Below are 22621 nucleotides of genomic sequence, written 5' to 3'. Positions count from 1 at the left end.
CCATTCTCCTTGAAACTGCCCCCTTCCTTCCCCTGCTCAGCATTTGCCTTTCTGCCCCTGTGCCTTCCTCAAAAGCTTCCTGACAGAACAAACCCACTGTAAGGGACAACACAGAACATTGTGCAACAGCCCCGACTGGACTACTTCCACTTTTACACATTTCTCTCTCCATTTCACTAAAACCAATGCCTTAGTCAAGACCAAGAGCCTTGGGCAAGTGCCTTGGGCCTGCCTGCAGCATGCAGAGGCCCCGGGTGTACCTTTTTCAGAGGGTCCTCAGGACTAGAGATGGGAGTCACACACACATCCTCAGTTTCAGAGTGATTGAACTCACACGATGAAACACTGGCTGAATCCGTGCTTTCCCCGGAGCTCCCTCCTACAGGAGAGCCCTTCAGGGGTTGTTCTTTGGGTGGGGTGAACACATCAGTGCCCAGAAAAAGTCTAGTATAGAAAGAAAGAAAGCATAAAAGCCAGTAAGTGAGAGCAGGGCTGAGCAAAGCTGTCCCTTGGTTCAGAGCTCTTACATTCTGGAGTTTTTTCCTCTCTGGAAGGGCCTGTTGTCATTTCCTTTGTGGTGTTTATACAGTTTGTCCAGAGGCTTTGTTAAAAGCTAACACAACACCCTCCTGACCCAGAGTGCCCACAGCTGCAAGGCCACAACCAGCTCGTGCCCCACAAGAACACTCCCCTTTCATCTCTTCACATTTTCAGGTTCATTTAACAGAAAAAAGGGCTTCAAAGGGCAAATTCACCCCCCTGCCAATTCCTGCCCTCTATTAGGGTGCCACAGGTACCAGGTTCTCTCTAGAAGGCTGGAGATACACACAATAAGGAGATCATAAGGTGTAAATTAAAGGCACTCCCTCTCCAAGACTCATTTCTAAATGCAGGTCAAGTGACTTGAAAGGAGTGTCAAAGGCAACAAGCTGGTCTGACCCACCAAGAGGAGGAGCAGGGAGCATCAGCATGCAGTTATTGATTTAATACTTAGAGAGGTGTCACTGACTGCTTTTCTACAGTATTCATTTGCAAAACACATTCAGAGTGCCGATATTTTTACTTCAGTCTTGGAGCTTTATTCCATGCAGCTTTCCCTGCATTCCTGCTAGACTCCTGTTTCCCATGTCCAGCTGCAGGCCCTGTCATCTTTGTGGTATTACACCAAATTGGACAATGTCCCCATGATTTTTTCCTCCTTCTCCAGCTGGTTGTTTCCACTATCAAATGCCTTTTTGCTAACCTTAATTTTCATATTAAAATCCTGAAAGGCATTTTTGCATGTCTATAGCAGTTTAGACTAATAAAAGACCAGACTTTATCCTCATTTACTCTGTTTTCCTGCTGCATTCAGTGAAGTTATTACACAAGAGGTACTGAATTATAATCCAGCACTAAAATGGTTTCCTTTTTGACACCACAGGAAAGATTCTTTATTCAGGTCTCTTCTACCTTTAATAATCCTCATGATTGCTTCTAGCAACACAAAGGGACAGCTTCAGCCACAAGGCTGCATTTCTCCTTAAAGCAATGCAAGACTGTGGATCCCCAGCCAGGTTCTGCAGCTGATTAAATGAGCACTGCTTGTTTGACTTATCCAGGTCCCTATTCCCACCCCAAAACCCCTCTGCCCCATCATACTCACGTGCTGATCCTCTTCACCATGCTTTTCTGGGATTTTGGAGACAGGATGTTGGTATCAGCAGCTGCTTCAGCCTCACGGGAGAGTTTGTAACTGCAGGGCAGAGGCCAGCAGGTGAATATTTGCAGACAATGTCATTTAGTTGTACAATGTCATTTAGTTGTACAGTGTTATTCAGTTGTACAATGTTATTTAGTTGTACATCTCACAGCAGCAACACTCAAGAAATCTGAGAGTCCTTCAGTTATTCTCACATCACAGAAGGTTGCAGCACCACAAAGGGGAACACTGCTCTGCCTGCACTTTACTGGGGCCAAGGGGATATTTCATCCCCTTATAATGGGTTTTAAAACTCTGCATTGTTTGCATGTCCCTGCCCTGACCTGCCCAGGTGTGTGGGGGTGAGAAGAGAGGTTTCCCAGCTGCACTGAGCACCTACCTTTCCTCCTCTGTTAAGTGTCGCTGCCTCCTGAACCACTGGATGAATTTTTGGTCTGGTAACAGGCAATAGCTGTTGCAAGAAGATTGCAGGAGCTTGATCTGGGCAATGACTTCAAATTCCTAAGAAAAGAAATAATCACATAGAAAGTCTAATTAGAAAACAAGATTATATTCATTCACACAACGAGGGATCCAGGACAAACTTAGCTTGATGTGAAGTTCCTTTTCAGCTGAGTAACTATTTCAAGAACCAGTTTTTTAACAATAAAGGTGGGATTTTTTTCCCTAGGATCCATAATGTGCACTCAGACTTGCTCCAGAGGAATGTAAAATGCTGCCCCCTTAAGGCATGTGACCAGAGTGTGCTGCTCTTCTGTAACTGCACTTGTACACACCCTACAGAATAACCCTGGATTGTTTAGGGCAGGTTACTGAGCAGTTCAGGGAGGAAATGGCTCCAGCCAAGCCCAGGTCTACTTTCAACCCAAGGATGGAGATTTGGCCTGACTTCACTCAGCCCAAGGCAACCCCAGCACCTTTACTCCTACAGGACATTACTCATCTCTGACCAACAAGGATCAGGCCAAAAGGACAGACTGACAGCACCCTCTGTACCTGGTCTGCTCTCTGCAGACTTTCACCTACAAAGGGTTTCCAGCAGGAGAAGGAAGGTATTTACTAACTGTGTGTTCTGGAAAGCAAAGGTCTCCTGCCACTAGGTCTGGTTCAGCTGCTAAGGACAAATGCCCTAGCCCAGAGGGTATCAACAAACCAAAAATCACAGAACATTCAACTTACCCTTCGTCTCTTCTCAAAATTGATCAGGCCACCCTGTTGGAAGGAAAGAGAAGGGATCAGAGAAAAGCCAGACTTGTACCTTGAGATAAATGCACAAAAATTCACACAAGTTCCAGTTAATAACACTGCATATTGCTTCCCTTTTCTTTTTGTAAACTCATTTTAAGAGCTGCAGAAGGAGAGGATGCAGAAATGTATAAATTCAGTTGGGAAGGCAGGGAGGGTATTCAGGGTTCCAAAAAACTGCCCCAAGTTACCTCAACATAGTCCTGAAGGGCTGTGTCAAGCATGATGAGATCAGTCAGGAAGGTGCCAAGGTAAGGGACCGTGCCTTGCATCACTCCCTGCAAGTGAGCAGAGCAATGCTGGATTAACTGACTGAAAAATGAGAATAATTACAATTCCAGAACACTCCTGTGTAAGAAAATGAAATTAAAGTCATCTGCTTAACCAAACATCAGTCCTATAATTAAGTTTTCTTTCATTACATCATTTTCATTAGATAATCTAGAATTTAACTCTAATTCCAGTGAGACCAGGATGCTCCCACAGGTATTACCCAGTGGTTTTGTATTACAGTATTGGCATCACTGATTCCCAACATAGGTCCCCAGGAAACCCTGCCTTTGGGAGAAGCACTGAGGACCAGGGACAGGGTCCCTCTGTCACCTACTGCAAGAGGAGGAGCAGGGGAACAGTCCTGGCCAGCCTGTGTGAGCAGCTTCTGCTTCATCCCTGTGGATTTTTACTTAATTGATTATACCTTGTGATAGTGAAGTCAAATCAAGCCACCATTTTTTCCTCTCCAAGAAGTGACCATCTTCCCCAGCCATGCACTGCATTTTAATGCTAATTAGCCACACTTTAAACTTCCAGACTGCCAGCACTTGCAGAGTTCAGGCTGGCTCTACACTTGCAAAGGAAACACTTGTTTCTACCATCCAGAAGTATCTGTATTTTTTCCAGTCAAACAACTACACAGACAAAAATCATATTCAGCACTTTTGCCTCCCTATTCCAGCTTTTTCTCCCCGTGTCCTTTTAAATCTTTGCCAGCTTAGAGACAAAAAACATTTTCACCAGCAGACTGGACCCTAGACACATTTTACAAAGCAATCTCTGTAGAAGCCTGTGCAACTTTCAAGCTGCTATGTCAGAAGCTTCATCAGCATGTTTGAAAGTAAATGAGACTTCTGCTCTGCCAGAGCTAATTCTCTTTATCACAAGAACTCCAGTATTTACAGCAGCACATATTTTACTACATGGAAATTGTGTTTCTCTCTAAAGTGTAACAAGAGTAGATAATGGAACTCTTTCTTGTAGGACCAAAAAAGAGAGCTGGAAGTGATGACCACATGTTTATATCCATCAATCCCCTCCTGCCCACTTGCTCTGGGGAAGACCTTTCTAGATTTTGCTTCTTATAGAACTGACTAATTAGGCTTAACCATGTTACCAGTTCAAAAAGGAGAGGAAAACCCCCAAACACACCTTGTTTTTTTGAAGTTGCAGTCGTTTCTGTGACTTTTTCTGATTTTCTTTCTCACTGCTGTCCAGATTTGCAAATTTGGATGTTGCTTCCTGTGAGGTAATAAAGAATTAAAGGCAATTAATGAAGGATCCAAGTGGTAAACTGGCAACTACATGCATGTAAAATAGTAATTTAACCAGACAAGTTAAGTCAGCAAGAAACACATGCTGTGCAGAAACGTGGGCCTACATACATGCTGATTTCCTGGGACTCGGATGCTGACTGGGAATTTTGGCCAAAAATCACCCAAGATGACTGTGAGGGAATTTTTCTGCAGAATGGCTTTGGCAAAGCCAAGTGCTGCTGAAAATCTCTTGGGAGTTTAAATCAGAGAAGCTCAGACATACTTCAGGTGTCCAGATGCTCTATCCCAATACTCCTGACATGAGGAATTCTGGTTAATTCCCAAATTCAGGCCTGCTACAAGTAAACATCTCCACCTTGTGTAATGCTTTGTTGTTTTTCTTATGCTGCAACACCAAAGTTCAGCCACTGTGCCTTACTGACTAATCCAAAACCAGGAAATTAAAGGAATGGGTTTTCATCCCCACAACTCCAGTTTTCCTATGAATAGATGAGATATTTCACCATAGTTCTTTAAACCTTTACTTCCCTGGATGCACAGGGGATGTTGCAGTTATGTGTTTCTTCCAGATGTGTCACAAATCATTATCAATGTCTGTTCAGGAGGAGAGAACACTGCTCCCTTTCCATGCCACCCCATCTGTCTCCAATGCCATTTTGTTTCCTCCACCCTTGGATTTGCAGGATGGACAAGTAAGGTCCAACATGGCTTCCCTTACAGGAGCTATTTATAGTGAAGGAAAACTAAGCCTTTGAGGATTCAGTGGACATTAATCCTCCAAATGGTCCAAGATGAAAAGTAGGAGAAAGGTTCTAGCTATTCTGAGGGATTTTTCTCCTCTCACTGCTTTCAAAATGTTTTTCAAATCTGCTTAGGGCAGCTGGAGGGTGATTTACTGGGAGCCAGAGGTCTGGGCTCAGTCTGAGTTGTTTTGTCTTTTAATATTTAGTTAAATAGGTTGTACTGAATTCACATTTTTCCTCTATGCTTATTATGGTCTCACCTGCTTTAAAAATTACCTACAGATGTTGATAAATGGATGATAAACAAACCAGACTGACAGATGTGAATGTGTCCACCCACCACTCCTGAGCAAAACACAGATCCCAAGGCAAGGGGCTGAGGGACAAATGCCAGACTGGCTGGACAGAACTGCCAAAGAATTAACTGCTTAGTGAGTTTATGAGGAACTTTTTTATGTAGATGGAAAAAACCTGCCACAAACATTCCTTAGTTTTTGCAGAAGAGCCTTTCCCTGCCATTCTTCCTCAGCCCTTTCAGGCTCCTGAGTTACTGGGGTTCACCCAGGAGAGTGCATAAGTCAAACTGCTCCACACAGAGCCTGCTTTGTTGTCCATCTGGCCACCCACAGAGTAGGAAGCCTGTTCCATCAGAATTCCCAGCCCCACTTCCTAGTTCTAAGAAAGGTGCAGGATAATGGGATAAACATCTTGGACTGATTCCTCAGCTGAAGGTGTGGCATTGTTCCAGTGACCTCATGGGCTGAGGGGCTGCAAGACCTGCTGTCCATCCAGATCATCTGCCAAAGTCTGCTGGCTGTGGTTATCCAGGCTAAAGCTACTGATTCTTCCAGGAACAAGGAAATCAACTCTCAGCCCAGCAAGAATTTCAGGTTTTACAGCCTGCTCTTCCCTAAAGCACCACAAAAGGTCCTTGAGGAAGAGATGAGCTTTAGCAGCTGGTTTCAAAAAGAGTTAAAGATTTCAGAGATCACAAGTTCAGAGATCTCAGATTTCATTGAGATCACAAGTTTTGAACTCACACCAGTTCTCACCTTCATCAGCAGCTCCCTACTTGTCAGGTAATTGTCATGGTCTGAGAAGATCTCAGACAGCTCTTCATACATCAGCAGGATGTCCCTGCACAGGAGAAGACAATATCATTTATGTCATTAGCAAGCACTCTAAAATCCAATTAAGTTTCTGTTTCTTTCTCATCAATTGTTAACAGTTCCACTTATAAAAGATAACAGCACCAAAATGCACCCAGTGAGATGCTGCACATCTCCTGGGAGCCTTGGTGGGACATTCTGGTGCTTCCAGCAAAGTCTGGCCTCATCTGACAGCAAAGAAACGCCATCAGCAGCCCCTGGGCAGGGCTTTGAACTGTCAGTGCAGTGTGAGAATGGATCAGGGGATACAGAGGAACAGAAAAACCCAAGTTCTTGGTTTTTGCCCTATCCCATGTATTCTGGAAAGCTGGAAGCATGTAAACGTAGGAGTAGTTTTTTGCCCAAGACTATAAACACAAGATAGGCAATATTTTGACCAGGAACACAGGGCAGCAGGAGGAAAATCCCACCTCTCTGGATACTGTCTAGCAGAGCGGTATTTTAATTTATCAAAGGGAAAGAAATCTGGTTTCCCCAAACTGAATGAGCAGAAAACCATTTTTTCTAGACAGCAACCTCTGGCATCTGTGGGGCAGGTAGTAAATATTTACACAATAAAGTGTTCCCCTGGAAGAAATATTATCTTCAGAACTGAATTTTGTAATTTGGGAATATGTTTTATGTAAATATCAGCACCAGGAGAAGAGTTGGGAGGATTTGTAGCAAGCTGAATCTCCTCAAACTTCATGGGAGAGAAGACAACAAGCAGAAATTGTGGTGACCTGAGAGTGGTGAGCATGAGCTGGGTGAGAAGCCAGCACTAGTTTTTCTAGGGAGGTTGTACAAGACCCAATATGCTAAAAAGGACAGAATCCAGTATCCCCAAGGGCAGGTTGTCCCCCTCAGTAGAAAAGAGGAGCTCACAGGAGGGGGCTGAGCCTCCCAGGAATGGGAGGTTCTCCTGACAGGGCCCATGTTAGTGAAGGAACAGAACAGGAAGGGTGACGAGAGGATGAAGAGAAGCACTGAGCCCTGTGGCCCTTGGGAACTGAGGGAGAGGCTTACTTGGAAACACACATCCAGGTGGTCTTCAGCCTATAGATGGAGTTGGACTGCAGAGCTGAAATGATGGCCCTCAAGGAGGAGAAGTTCTTCAGGATCCTGCATTCCTGTGAAAGGAGCGGTTGGAAACACAGGAGCATCAAATGTCAGCACTGCACAGACCTTGGTGCTCCTCTCTCTGAGCCCTGTCAGGCCTGCTACACATTCTCACTGCTGAGCAGCAGCTGTGCAAATACTGAGCATCAAAAATATCACTCCCCACTCCAGCCACCAAACACTTCACAAGCTTTGGCATTTAGAGCTTGTTTTCCTCACTTTCATGTATTTGTGGTGTCACAGCTTCCAGTCCTCCAAGTAAAAATAAAAGTGGAACTGAGTCCATGAAGCCATGGTGAAAGGCACAAAGGTTATACTTCTTAAAAAGCTCTTTATAGTTACCAATCCCTTTTACCCCTTGGGGAGAAAACCAGGCTTTGCCTCTTTATATGTGGTATTTAAAATGTAAACCCTCAATCATCTCAGTGTCAATTAAAAATAAAGACATGCAAAGGAATAACCTGTTATTCAAGTATGTGCACACTGTTAAAGAGAAAAACCTTCCCAGCTTTTCCAGAGTTGGGATCAAATCTGAACAGAGAGACTAGCTCATGGATGTTTCTTGTGCAGCTACTCTGTGGCAAAAGCTTGGGTGGAAAAGGATAATGAAAAACTAAAAAAAAGTAGCCCAGATTCCTCATAAAGTGGAGGGAAGCAAGAGGGCAAGTCTGGTCTGTGACTCCTGGAAATGTGCTGGTAGCTCAAGAACGAGAGCTTGGATACCACAGACTTCAGCACAGGTGTCTGTACATGCAAATCCAGCAGACAAAACACCTGCCAATTTGACTGCTGCATGGATATAAGAATGTATTCAAACTCCAATTCTGCTTATCAACATTTTTATGAATCTGATTCTTACCCTAATAATGCTTATTATGTAAAGGATCCTTACAGTGAAAACAGACATGACTGAAATAAATCATGTAGGACTGAACAAGTGTAAAGCAACCTCAGCATAAGCAAAAGTCAGACCTTAATCTATCAGCATCTCTGTTCATGAGCTGCATTAAAGTGACTGATCAGCTAAGGAGAGTACAAGCTCTCCCAGTTACTGACCCACAGAAAACTGTGCTAACTGGGAGACTCCATTTATCCAAGTGTGGCTTAAGCAGAGAGCCAGGGCCAACAGCACCTGAAGCAGGTGGGCACTTGGGTCAGATAAACACCAAGTTCTAGATCATGGGGCAGGACTCACTGGAAGTGAAAGCTATTTTTGCATGGCTTGGGGCCAAAAAAAAGCCACATAACAGCTCTTCTCCAGAGACTGACATGTTAAAGAATGAGTCCTTTCTTTTTGTTCAACCTGAAATTTAGGTTGTGGAGAACACGAATTTAGAGGCACAAATTATCAGCTTTTCTTCTTTCTTCCCAGTACAACAGGACTTTGAGCTGGAAGAACCAATTTGGAACCATCTTGAGTTAACTGCACACAGTATAATTTAGAGCACAGTAGGAATTTCATTTAATATTGGATTCAGTGTTCCCAGTGGTTCAACCAACTGCACACTAAAATTGAGCAAGCTTTCATTTGCATGTAAGAAGAATTTTTAAGACCGGTTTTAATAACTTTGTTTCATGCTGTGTCCTTCACAGAGGCAAAACCAGAAAGAATCCTGTGCAGAAACAGCTTTGATTTTAAAAATTTTAAGCATAACAGGACATTAATTATTTCATTTTTATTTTTATTTTTAAAGAAAATATTGTTTGAGTGAAATTGGCTGTTCCTGCTCAGGAACCTCAGATCTAGGTGGAGCAGAGGGTTGGCAGTAGAGAAAGTATCCAGTTTATCTTTTGAACCAAGAAAATGGATCCGAAAGTCATGAAGAGATAACAAACGCGGAACTCCGTGCTGCTAGGTTTAGTTATCAGTGAATAACTGTACTTTAATGAGTGGATTATTTTCTAACTTGGGCACCTAGCTATTCAAAACACTCATTTGCATGCACAAAGCAAGCAGCTTTCTTCAGAAGTGGGCAGCTAAGTAAATGTGCACCCAGCTGCTGTACATGTGCCATTATTCTGCAGAGTGTGCACATACATTTTTCATGTGTTTCATGCTACAACTGGAGCACTTAATGAATTAAGTAAAGGGAGAAGCACAGAATCAGCAGGGGTGTAGAACAAAATTCTCCATCCACAGAGTGAGTGGGATGAGGGCAGTGCCTTTCCTGACTTCCCCAGGCCTCCCTTCTGCCTTGGGATGATGATGAAGTTCTGTCCAGCTTGCCCCAGGAAGGAGGCCCTTATAGCTGGTGCCCTCTGCCACTTAGATCTGCACATAGAAACTGGAAATCAAACTTCCTAATCCCTTCACACAGGCAATAAAGCATCCACCAGATGATGATAAAAACAAGCAGATGTAAGTGCCACAGGAGAGGTCCAAGACCTTCCCCATACCAGCTTCCTGAACCATGCAGCTGCCAGAGCTCAGGTGCCAGGACGGAATGCTGCCTCTGGAAGCACAGAAGTTGCCAAGGTTGGAAAGCCTCTGGCTTCAGCTTTTTCTGACTGTTGTGCAGAGCTCAAGAAGAATCCATGGGATTCTCAGAAGTCAACACACATCCACATGGAAGTGCTTGAAGTGCTCTCTTCCAGAGAGGTTTTGTTTATTGCCAGCTGTCCAGTGCTCTGAGGGGAATGAGGAGCATTACAGTAAAATATTTAATCCTAGGAAATTAGCAAACTGGGTATGTAAAGCAGGCATGGAAAAAAAAAAAAACCTTCTTGCACAGATTAGGAGAAACAGGATAAGAAAATGGAATCTGCTACAATATCCTCTTGGAAACTCTGCTGAGGCACATGGAGGACAGAGCTACTGCTATCAGCTACTTGGACTTCTCTAAAGCTTCGTCATGGCCAAGTATCAACCCCATTTCCATGGTGGGGAAGAACTGAGGAGAGGAAGGGCAATATTCATTTGGCATCACAAAGAAACCAGTTAAAAACAGAAAGAATTAGAGCTAAGATGGCCTGGGACCAATGTATACAAGCCCTTTCTCCTCTCCCAACTCCTTCACTCCAAGGCACCCACCCAAAACCCATTCAACAGAATAAATGCTTTACATGTGCAATATGAATCCACTTCTCAATGATCTTGGCCCTCTGCTGGATTTTGAGCTCCCTGGTCCCCAGGATAGTGCTGATGACACATTTGGTGACTGCATTGAACTGAGTGATGGTGGCTCTGACAGTTGGAGCCAGGTTCTTGTTTTCCTTCTTATCCCTTTGAGACCAGATGGATCCCAGACAGTGGTAGGGCACAACTCTTCTGAAGAGCATCTAGAGTGAAACAGAGGTGTGGTAAGCCAACAGCTTTCTTCTAAATCTTTTATTCACATGAAGAAATACAGGTTTAGAGGACAAATTTGACCTAAATCTAATATGGTACTTAAAGGTAAATACTGGTTCTCTCTTAGTTTAAAATATCCTTTGGCATACTCTTTAAAGGCTTGATGCCCCAAAAGAACTGCCAGCTAAACAATACTGGGAAAATAAGGGACACCTTTGTATCAGCTGCATAACCAATATAAAAATTTTTTATATAATGATATTTAGAAGGGAATTGATAGAGACAAAGCAAAATCTGAGCATTACAGTCCAGAGTTCCTAGACATCTTTAAGCCACGTAGTGTTATAGTTAAAATGTGCTATTTCTCAGTGCCAATAACTTTTGCAAAAGAGGCTACATGTAAAAAACAAACAAAACCAAAAACCCTTCAAAATGACAGAAGGAAAAAGCTCAATGACTGAAACAGCTGGGATAACCACAGAGCTGTGTTCTGTGTCCCAGAAGCAGTCCTCTTCTGGAACCTTACACTTAAAGCAATGTAACTTGAAAAAATATGTCTTATTTTATGAAGTGATATTATATGCAATACTCTACATACCACATCCATGTATGTCAACTGTTCTGCCACAACGTGGTCTTGGAAAGAGGAGAATTCTTCTGGACTGCTGATCTCCAGTTCCTCCCCATCAACCAGGTCACTGGAGGAAGTGCTACAAAACCCATCTGGCCAGGATGGAAAACACCACTCAGTGAATTTATACAGCAAACAATGAATCAAAGCAGGTGTTTATTTTGCAACATTACTGTATTACAGCAGAATGCCCCAAGGGCCCTGCCTGATGTAATGGCCCCACTGTGCCACTGGAGTGAGAAAAATGACCAGAAGATTAAACTGGCAAAGAAAAGGTGGAGTAAAAAGAAACAGAGAGAACAAATCTTAGCAGAGAAGTGGCTTGACCCATTTGCTAAGTATTCTTCTGAAAGAAAAAGCATCACCACCACCCCAACAAAAATTCCTTATTGATATTCCATAGTTTTGTTAATCTATTTTTCAGTATTTACAATCTGAAAAAAAATCAAACTACAAAGACATGAGGCTGCAGTTATACCCCCAAAATACTGCATTAGGAATGCTCTTCAATCCAGAAATAAAAGACGGTACCAGATTTCCTGGCACCCTTTGTGGTTACATGGGCTGTACTGAAGACACTTTATTCCAGCAGCCTTCACCTTTTCTCTCAGGGAATTTTTCCCAGGAAATGGAATACAGTGAGCACCTAAAATATTCTGCTGAATAGTTCCTCTAAATCTGCACTGAGCAGCAGAGAGGAAGTGAGAGAGCAGAACTGTCCTCACTGAGGGACCTGAGCCAGTGCAGAAAGAAAAGGGTTCCACAGCTGCAGCCTTGTCACCTTTTGGCTCCCAGAAGCTGGGAACCAAAAATTCAAACACCAAGAAATATGCCCTCGTTTCCCATGGTAGAGGGGAAGAAACAGAAAGTGCCTGAAAATAAATCCTAATTCCTTTTACTGTAAGGCAACAGTAACCCCATAGGGAGGGAGAAGAAAATAGAGACTTGTTGAAGACTAACAACTAAAGTACTGAGTTTACTACTGGTGAGATTTCATTTACAAAAACAAAGAGTGTTATGCAAGACTTCATACCCAGTTAAAGCAGAGCATGAAAGCAACAACAGCAGATAATGTGATAGAGAATCATTGCTTTTCAAAATACTTCATTGTTCCTTCCTCCAGTAATTAACAGAACATAATCACCAATGTAAATTGCTACAGTTTTGATGTAACAAGTTATGTCTACAAGCTGATTTCCATCTGTACATTTGAATTGCACAATTTATTGGCAGAGCTCAGTGGGGTAAATGGAGACCTCTGTTCTAGGCTACTTTTCCATGGCTGTTTTGTAACAAATTTGCATAATTAAATGGACTGTACTGCTACAAGAATCTCACTCCTTTTGGCTTTGTAAAACCTCCTTTTCTTTTTGGCTCTTGAAATTCAACTGAAAATCCTCACCACTGAGCTGCAGCCCTACCCAAAACCTCACAGCATGCTTAAACCAAGGTCCTGAAGCAGAGTGTAACTTTTCCTTTTGTTTTTCATCCCTCTTTTTCTCCTTCACAGACATGTAAGCAGTCTTTTCCCTGCTCTCCAACAAGCTGGAATCCCCTTGAACTCAAGGATCTCATCATCTTAGGACCCCTCTGATCCACTCAGCCCTCTCAAAGTCTGACTGCCTCTTGAGTGTACTGAGAGCAAGCACGTGCCCCTCCTGACCCTGCAACCTCTGCCTCTCCTTGTTTTGCTTGCTCAACCTGCAAGAATTGAGGCCAGAAGCAGCTTTTATCTTCCTGTCTGGTACTGCAATCTAATCGACTGGCATGGCTGAGGGCAGCACAGAACAGAGGTTTGATTACCCAAATCAAGCTGTAGGATTACAGCCCAAATTTCAAAATTCAGAACCCAGCAGGAATGCTTTGGGACAGTAATTATGAACAAAGACTGCAGAAAATCTATCAGGAATTTTGAAAGAAAATGTACAAAGATGGAACTCTGATGAAAGTAAGGCAATCCTAAAACTCTCTTTTGCAAATCCCACAGCTTCATTTCATTGCCTTCCTCTTATTTTACTCTAATAAGCAGCCTCTATTCTGCCACAATTTAGAAAACGTTCTCATTCCTATTGGCCCACCTATGACTCAAAAATAATGTTTTCAGCTGTCAGTTGAGGAAACAAATCCAGAAGCAGGGCTGCTGGGTACTTCTGTTGACTCTGAAGAACAGATGAACCCAAATAGAGTTCTCATGAGTTTTCTTTGCTTGAGCTGGGAGAACCCAACCCAGGAAACGTCAGCACGAGCAACATCTGAGCCATCCTGCTTCCTCACCTGTGCTCAGTAAGGGCCTTGGCTCTGGGCATTCCTCCTCTTCCTGTTCATGACTGAGTTATTTTGGCATTTCACAGCATTATGCATTGACATGGTATTTCTGGAGCATCCGGCAGACGTGACTTTTATGGGATGAAAGTGGGGGGGGGGGGGTTTCTGGCATTTCCTCTATCGTTTATGGCATGAATTATTCCCTCTCACCCCTCTACCCAAGCTGGAAGTTGATTCCAGCTCTCATTCACACCCTATGTGAGCTCTCTCTGCTCCCCAGCTCTGGCACAGGAAGTTTTCTGACCAGGATACAGGGAGGTGTCAGGTTTGTGTCACTACAGTTCACTATTGTTCCAGCACACTGTGACCCACAGTAACGTAAGATTTTCCTCTGTCCTTGGATACCAGCAGCCAGCCACTCCAATAGGAAAAAACACCCACAGGCACTTCCTTAGACAAGATGGTAACTAGGAAGAAAAGCTGCAGGACTAAGCTTGTGACTCAAGCTGTATTTTGTCACAGCTCTGTACGCTGTTTTTGTTTGTTTGGGTTTTTTTGGGGGGTAGGTTAAGTGAGAAGCCCACCTAGAGAACAGCTGTGTGTTTTAACTCAGTGACAAAGTGGGAAGTGTGCTGACCATTAACCAGTTGGCTGCTGCAGCAATCTCAAAGCTTTGGCTAAATATTTGAGAAGTGCTGAATTTCCCAAGCCACCCCAGGATGAACAGACATAGGCACATCACACTGTAACACTATTTCATCCCTCACATAGAGGTTGGGTTTCCTTTTAAAAACCAAGTCAAAGGTCACTAGTGAGCCTCACAATATTATTGATAAGCATGAGAGGTGGTGAAATGTACTGCACATAAATCCCTGGGGCATCTTACAGTCTGGGAGGACAGAAAGAGAGAAGGGAATGGTAACTCACCAACAGCTTCTACTTCTTGGTTCTGAAACTGCTTCAAGAGGTTCTGCACCCTACTCTCCATGTCAGAATTGGGCATGTTGTTCTTCAGATAATCCAGCAACTTCAGCAAACACATGTAGTCAGGGGGCTCCCTGAAATCCTCCGAGCACTGATCGAGCCAGGCCCGTAAGACTGATGCTATTTCACTGCAAGGAAACAGAGAGAACACCCTGTTTGCATCCAGATGGAGCTGAGTGTACCTGCACCCAGCAGAACCACAGCACATGAGACAATCACAGCCCACCTGAAGTATCTGTGCTGAGCTGTACCACAGCCATGTTTAACAACCACCAGACATCACACACACCAACAGCACAACAGAATTTCTTCATTCCATCCTGGACCACTGGGATAAGCTCAATGCTTGCTCCATAACCACTCCCTGGGATGTGGGAAAATAGCAGAGAGGAAACAAGGTATTCATGGCTCCTTCCCAGTGGAAATGCTAAATCAAAAGCTTCCTCTGGGGCCTTTCACCACCTGCAGAGTCTGGGGATCATACTGGAGATCCACATCCCTACACACCATGTTCCTCCTTATCTACAGCCTTAGTACAAAGCCTGCCTGCTCATGAAACTGTGGCTTTCATGGAGGAAAAGGAGAAAATCCCAAACCTAACCCCCACAGGCACACACAATGAGTGGGACTGCCTCATCTGGGAGGCTAAAACCCTTGCTGCAGCACAAGCCTGCCTATGCCAGAGGCAGCCTGGGAGTGCCCAGAGAGCTGAGCTACAGGAGACACAGTGGTCCTGCTAATCTTAGTGACTGAAAATGTATCAGCAGAGTCTTGATTTCATCAGCAGCACAAACCAAGCACAGGCTGTCAAAGTACAGCAGGCAAAAAGGGCATCCCACTCATGCTGGCAGAGCAAGGAAAGGATGCTTAAGGAGCTGTAGAACCACTGGATCTTGCTCAGGTATCCCAGACTTTGTTAGGACATGCAGCTAAAAGAACATCAACCCATGGACAATCCTTCTGCAGACTGAGGGGGATGAGGGGAAAGCAGAGCTGATGACTCAGTGTGGTTTCCATCCTGCCTGAAGCGGGGAGGCAGGGGGAAGTGATGTGTTTGTTTGCTTTTCCTGATTTATGTAGGTGTTCATCCACACCCATCCATTAGATTGGTACTTAGATACTGCACAATATGTTTGTGGGATTGCCCTTAGATCCTACATTTGCAGGGATTTATCATCATTTCAACAGGATTTTGTAAGAAAATAAGACAATTTAAGCTATGGTTTTCCAGACATAATTTGCAATGTTGTTAACAATTTTCAATTCAGTGTAGCAAAAATAGAAAATTACTAAAAAAAAAAAAACAACCACTTTTCTTAAAACTTTAAGCTCCTTATTTCAGAATAAAAGGCACAATAAACACCTAAACATCCTGAGAAAAAGGCCCTGAACTTTCCATGTCTCCAAACCATTTCTATATCTCAAGTCTCTTCCAGCACAGGAAACTCTCCACTGGAGCTGTGTACAAATGCTGACACATTCCTGCTGCAAGCTGGGAAACCATAGCAGTCTCTGGTTAACTCAGCTGCTCAGCAGCATCCAAAATAAACCAATAGTTAAGAAACAGTAAAGAGAGTTTCTCCTACTCTCAGTGTCTCATCTGAATTGTGTAGGTTTTCCTCAAAACTCAATTAACTTCTAATACCAGACAGATTTCATACAAGTTGCATCCATTTTAAGTCTCTTTTTCTTTCCCTTCTTGTTCTGGTAATGTGGCAACTTTGAATTTTCAGTTAAAGTATTTGAAAATCTGTTGGCAACATTCTTTGGTTAGGCTTGCTGACAGGAGAAATGTTGGAATTATTATTTCAGAGCTATGAAAAGTATTTACAATCTAAAATTAACATGCAAACACATTCTGGATTTCAGGTTTCATTGCAAGCTGTGGCACAGCCAGCAGTGCCAGACCAGCTCCACAGCCCAAGGCCAGGAAACACCACAACAGGTAGATGCTCCCAGACTCTGCCACCACCCTCCCAGTTTCAGTTGTCCTCTCCAGCCCCACAAACACCCAGAATGCTGAACAGAGCACCAACAGTCACAAACACCACTGCCCTATGCCCACAGCATTTTCCTCTCATTCTTCCCCCAGGCAGGGAACACTGTACCTCACTCCATGCCCAAATAGTGCATTCCCTCCTGCTCTGTGCTCCTTTTCCCCACCCACACCACCCCCCCTCAGGTCCCAAAACCAGAAGCCAGGCTAGGTATTCTATTCCTACAACCATTGGCCAATTCAGCCATGATTTGGAAGGAGGAGCCTCTCCCCAGGGCAAGTTTTTGTACTAATATTGTTCACACTCCCTACACTAAGCTCAGTTTCCAGAGGCTTGGTTGGTGGCCACTTTCTTAAGCTGAACAATAAACAGAGTTTAAGACAGATACAGTCTCCCAGAGCAGGGTGAAGAGTTCACAGCTGTTACAGACACTGAATTTGCCAGCAAAATCATTTCAGTCAAGAGGGGAAATAAGAAAGAGAGAAGAGGTACACTGTGCCCCAGTGATCTCCTGCTGCCCAGCTGTTCTACTGGAGTGCCAGGGAATAATGCAGCTTTCCAGAAATGGGCTGGACACTTGCCCAAATCTTGCAGTAGCTTTATATTTGCTGTCCTTGCAAAGAAACTCTCCATACTTGACAGAATCAGATAGGAACAGGGGCCTTCCAAGAGCTCAGACAGGAAAGAAACATTATAGACTACATTTTTCATGAGTTGATTATGAGCTATAAATTTTTCCTTTCCTGCCTATAAAAAAAAAAAAAAAACACCTCAATGCTTAACTTCTGTGCTGCTGGCCACAGACTCCAGGCTCTGCTAAGCAATGCTTTCAAGTCTCACACCTATCAGAAAGTCTTTTAATTTCCACACTAGCTTTGACTGGAGCCCATCTCTGAAGGTTTCAGTCTCCAAAACCTATCCAGGTAGGTGGAGAAGTGTATCTGAGCCTGCTGGTTCACAGACTGGGATCAAGAACTCACCCACCCTCCTCTGCTCATGAGCTGCAGAAGGTCACAGGGCTGTGGCAGCTCCAGGTCCAACAGCTCTGTCAGCTCAGCAGGGCACAGGGGAGGTGGGAATTCTCCAGGGCTTTATCTCTACTAGGAAGACAACTCTATCAGTCCTGACAGGATCTGACAGGAATTAAAGACAGCTTTTCACAGAATCACAAAATTAACTAGGTTGGAAATACCTTTGAAATCATCTAGTCCAACCTATGACACCTCCTCATCAACTAAACCATGGCACTGAATGCCACATCCAGTCTTTTTTAAACACCACCAGGGACAGTGACTCCACCACCTCCCTGGGCAGACAATTCCAGAGCCCAAAGAATTTTTTCCTAATGCCTAACCTGAACTTCCCTTGGCATAACTTAAGTCTGTGTTCTCTGGTTCTGCCGGTGGTTACCTGGGAGAAGAGACCAACCCCACCTGAGCACAGCCACCTTTCAGGAGGCTGTAGAGAGTGATAAGGTCTCCCCTGAGCCTCCTTTTCTCCAGGCTGAGCACCCCCAGCTCCCTCAGTGGTTCCTCACAGGGTCTGTGTTCCCAGCCCCTCTCCAGCCTCATTGCCTCCTCTGGATGTGTTTGAGCATCTCAATGTCCTTCCCAACCTGAGGGCCCAGAACTGGAGACAGCACTCCAGGTGTGACCTCACCAGTGCTGAGGACAGGGGAAGGATGATCTCCCTGCTCCTCCTGATCCAGGCCAGGCCCATTGGCCTTCTCAGCCACCAGGGCACTCTGCTGGCTCATGTCCAGTTGCACCCCCAGGTCCCTTTCTGCCTGGGCACTGTCCAGCCCCTCTGTCCCCAGCCTGTAGTGCTGCAGGGGCCTCTTGTGGCCCAAGGGCAGGACCTGGCATTTGGACTTGTTAAACCTCAATTTCTGACCAAGAAGGCAAAAGTAGTGTTTTCTTCCTACCTCAATTATTTCTAAAGAATGAGAAGGGAATCTCAACACTTATGGATAATAAGGGGAACCTCAGTTACAAAAAGCAGTTAAATTATTAATTTCTTATGAAATTCCACAAGAATGTGCACAAAACTAGCTATAATTTGCCAAATGCATACTTAAGCCCATTGAGAAAATACTCATTACAGATGGCTATTCCCTTTCCTCCACTGCCCAGGCATTAACACTCAGGCTTGCTCACACAGACTAAATTAAGTCACCCATGTTTTCTCAGTTTTGCTTGTTAAATCAGGGGTAAAATATAAGCAAACCACAAGAAAAGGCTGCCCCAAGGGTGGCTTCTCACACCCAGTTTGTTTATAAATACCATCCTGATGACCTCCAGCAAATTATCATGTCTGTCTGATTTGGAAAAACCTTTTTCAATAACATATGAGAGACTTTTGCTAGGACACACGTGAAGCTGCTAAGGGAAGAGCTCTGCTTGCAGTTCTTTGTTTTAATTGAGATACCAATCATTCTTTTTCTTTCTAATTATTCTTTTCTGCTTGGTTCTGGTTGTTTTTATAACTCCCACTGCCCTGTGTTTGACTCTGCTTCTCATGTAACCACACTGGTTTCTGATGTTGTTTGAGTTTAATTTGCTTTACTGGAATGAATAATTATTGCTTTCCCAAATGCATCTTAACTGCTCCCCACCATGGACTTCCCAGGCATCAGAAGCTTCCAATCAATTTTCTTCCATTTGTCTCACATTCCTTTGGTCTCTGTTGTGCTGGAGTACAATGTTTCAGGACATTTTACTTCTGCAGTGCTGTAACTGTGCACATTGATTTCCAGTGGGGCTGTTTGGTTCAGAAGGAACCAAAAGACACAGGGCTTTGGTCAGGAAGATCTGAATGCACAAAAAGCCATGGGAGAATGTTTGCTTGTCACTATGAAAAACTCCAAATGCTGTGGTACTACATTGAAGGCTTTGGGTAGTTTTTATTTTAATGCAGAAGAGGAGAGGTGAACATGCAAGACATGCCATGTGGTCACTGAAAAATTCCTTAGTTTTCTCTATTTGCACTATTTCCGTCAAATGCTGTGGAATGAAGCAAGGTTTCAGTTTAGCTTCAAGGTGCTTTGTGGATCTGCAGGTTCTGAACACTGAAGCAGGTACATAAACACTGTGTGGAATATTCACATAATTTTTTAAAAAATACGTCTTATCCATCAGACATTGCCCTCAAAATACACCACAGCTCTATACTGTAAGTGCAAAAAGTACAGACAATTTCAATGCAGAAGGCAGTAACCTGTGGGCTTACAGTGCACCACAGAAACAATGTTCCTTCCACACATTCCCTCTGTTTTTGCTGTTCCTCCTTCTTTCAGGCTCCATGAGGTACTTAAGGAGTCATAAACTCTCCTTCTTATTGTTCTTAACTTCTGCAGCATTTTTTTTGTGTCAAACCAGTGGAAATGCTTTAAATTGCATCCCACTTCTAATGGCCCAACTGGCTTTTTAAAGCCTCTGAGCTGCCACAACAGGAGTCTGATGAATGCAGGAGGTCTCTGGCCACAGACCACAGGCTTCCCCATGAGATATTTTTCCTCTGAGAAATACAGAGTTAATGGCAAGAAATAGCAAGGCTCTACTGCTGATTCCTCCTATTTCTCCAAGTCATATAAAACCAAGAGCACAATTATATCATGTTTCTGTTCTATGAGAAAAGAGGGCAAATGCAATTATATTGGAATTATCCCAGACAAGAGAAAACCTGAACGACCAGAAGTACGCGTTTCCCAACAGGACTACAAAGCCAAATGCCTTCCAGATACCACTAATTGTTCCTAAGAGAAAAGTAGCCAGAGCAACTGAAAGCAATGGAAATTTTTAAGGCAGGAAAGTGAATTCATATTTATATGGGATCAGTTTAAACATGCACATATACCTGACAAATAACTGTCTGACTTCATTGTTGAACCTTTTTATAGACATGGATTTGAGTAAAGATATCAAATTCACACAGAAAAGGTATCTTATGAAGGCCAAAGGATCAAAATCAGCTGTTCTGAACTACATTGATGAAAAATCTGTCAGAAAATTCATCAGAAGTTGAGCTACCACAGGAACAGGACCACAGGCTTTATCCATTTTTCTGTCCCTGGCTGTGCAAAGGTGTTATGTGCCAAGAGGGAAGAAAGCACAGATGCAGCAGGAAGCAACTGACAAGGCTGGTAAACTGTATGTATGCCAGGAGGAAAATACTTCCACTAAAAACAAAGAAAGAAAGGAACAAACCAAAACAAACACTCTCCTACTAAATGTTATTTGCTTGCACACTCACCTGCAGGTTTAACTAAAAACTGATGCACTTTACCCAAAGCCCAAGTGACAGAGGTAATGTCAAGATTAACTTTCACCCCTTTTCTCTCCATCTCATCATCAAAGTCCTTTGGGTCCACAAAAAGGCAGCTGGGGGATTAATCCCACCATGGTTTATACTGGTGAAATTAATTCCTCACCCCCAGTATAAATCCTTCAGCTATTCTGCAGGAAAGGGTACAGCTTTAGCTCATGTTTTATGACTGAGATCAGGGAATGTCAAGTGGTTTGCCCAAAGTTGGAAGAGACCCTAGAGCTCAGTCTGGATGGAAGTGTGGGAACCACTGACTGACTGTTATTGCTTCTACCCATGACATAATGCTGCCTCCTTGGTGCCTCTAACCAAGTTTTAACTACCAGCTGTTCTTTGAGGAGTTCTCATGGCAAAATCGGAGCAAAACATTTTACCAATCAGGAGAGACTGAGGGTTGAGTTCCAATGTCAAGTCCCATGGGGCAAGAGGAACAGAAAACCAGTAATGCTGACAAGAATCAAGCATCTCCATTCTGTAATCAAATATAACCATACATGCCACAGTGCATGCAAACCACAGATGTCAAAGTACAAATGCTGATGACCTAAGGCACATTTTACACCCAATGTCTAAAGATAAAACCCTAGGAGGATAGCCAAACCACCTTTTTCTCATTTAAACTGCAGTTCAAAACAGCTTTGCTATTTCTTTTGCAAATGAGGATGACCTCAGAATTTAAATTTCACTCTAAAAGCAGCACTGTAAATCACAGGGTACTAACAGAAAAGACCCAGGCACACACGTTGCCTGAGTCACCCTCAGCTTTGCTCTGCAGGCATTGCTGCAATGACAAAAAAAATCACTCATAAGCAATAACCATTTACTGCCACAGATAAGGCAGAGAAACAAACACTCCTTGTTTGTTTAATCAGCAAAATGCTGGCCTAGATGTGTTCATCTCATGTTTAGTTCCAAAAGATGCCTGGATTGTATTATTGGATATGTTACAAGACAATTGGCACTTGGCCTTTCCACAAGCTTGTTTAAGCATGCAAACAGTGCTGTGGATTTTCAATAGAAACAACAGCTCTGCTGCTTGCATCCTCCTCCAAGACCAAACCCTGTCTGGGCCTTGCTCCACAGTGCAAATCCATACTTACGCCCTGAGTACCATCTCAGATTCCAAAGAATTCAGGTTTGCCACTTCTCCTTGGTTTGAGGTCTCCAGGTTTCCAAACCTGAAAAAGGAGATAGATGTTTAGAAGAAACTCTAGTGAATAAAAGCAAAATCCCAAATAGCATCATTCATATACAATTACCATAAACAACTACAAAGTGCTTCCAGCTCAAACTGCAAGGAATCTTAACAGGTGCGCAGAATTAAGGACCTTGAAGATTATCTCATTTAGGAGGGAAAAAATCCTAAAGAAACAGCCAGTATCTTCCAACACAATTTATTAATTTATATGAATTCCTGCACACAGGAGGAATCAATCAAACAGTGTCTTTGCTCATAGCTCCAAGACCCTTCTGCTTGTTTTCACTCCATCCTTTCCCAGGGCAATATTCCAGTGTGCAAAGAGACTGTGACACAACCACCTTCTCCAATACAGCTTCTGTGTCTCTAGCACCTGCCATTCCTAACAGCTCCAAGTGTTATCTCAAGGTTTCCTGAGGTGGCAAGT

At 43.5% G+C, this 22621-nt stretch overlaps 1 protein-coding gene across 2 annotated transcripts in view; it reads right to left on the bottom strand.

Annotated features, from left to right (window-relative positions):
* RGL1 (ral guanine nucleotide dissociation stimulator like 1) overlaps nt 1–22621 on the bottom strand; it is a 51892-nt gene that overhangs the window by 3784 nt on the left and 25487 nt on the right. For both annotated transcript variants that reach the window (XM_050977540.1, XM_018912024.3), the window contains exons 4-15: nt 22097–22174; nt 14620–14804; nt 11395–11519; nt 10571–10786; nt 7415–7518; nt 6293–6377; nt 4373–4462; nt 3139–3225; nt 2882–2914; nt 2082–2203; nt 1646–1735; nt 261–444 (exon numbers count right to left, since the gene is read on the bottom strand). In XM_050977540.1, the coding sequence (XP_050833497.1) occupies nt 261–444; nt 1646–1735; nt 2082–2203; nt 2882–2914; nt 3139–3225; nt 4373–4462; nt 6293–6377; nt 7415–7518; nt 10571–10786; nt 11395–11519; nt 14620–14804; nt 22097–22174 (1399 nt within the window). The remainder of the gene's footprint in view (nt 1–260; nt 445–1645; nt 1736–2081; nt 2204–2881; nt 2915–3138; nt 3226–4372; nt 4463–6292; nt 6378–7414; nt 7519–10570; nt 10787–11394; nt 11520–14619; nt 14805–22096; nt 22175–22621) is intronic.

The sequence above is a fragment of the Serinus canaria genome, chromosome 8, assembly GCF_022539315.1.
Source record: "Serinus canaria isolate serCan28SL12 chromosome 8, serCan2020, whole genome shotgun sequence".
NCBI classification, from domain to species: Eukaryota; Metazoa; Chordata; class Aves; order Passeriformes; family Fringillidae; genus Serinus; species Serinus canaria.
Note: the sequence above shows the minus strand (reverse complement) of the source record. Positions and strands in the feature narration are given on the sequence as shown.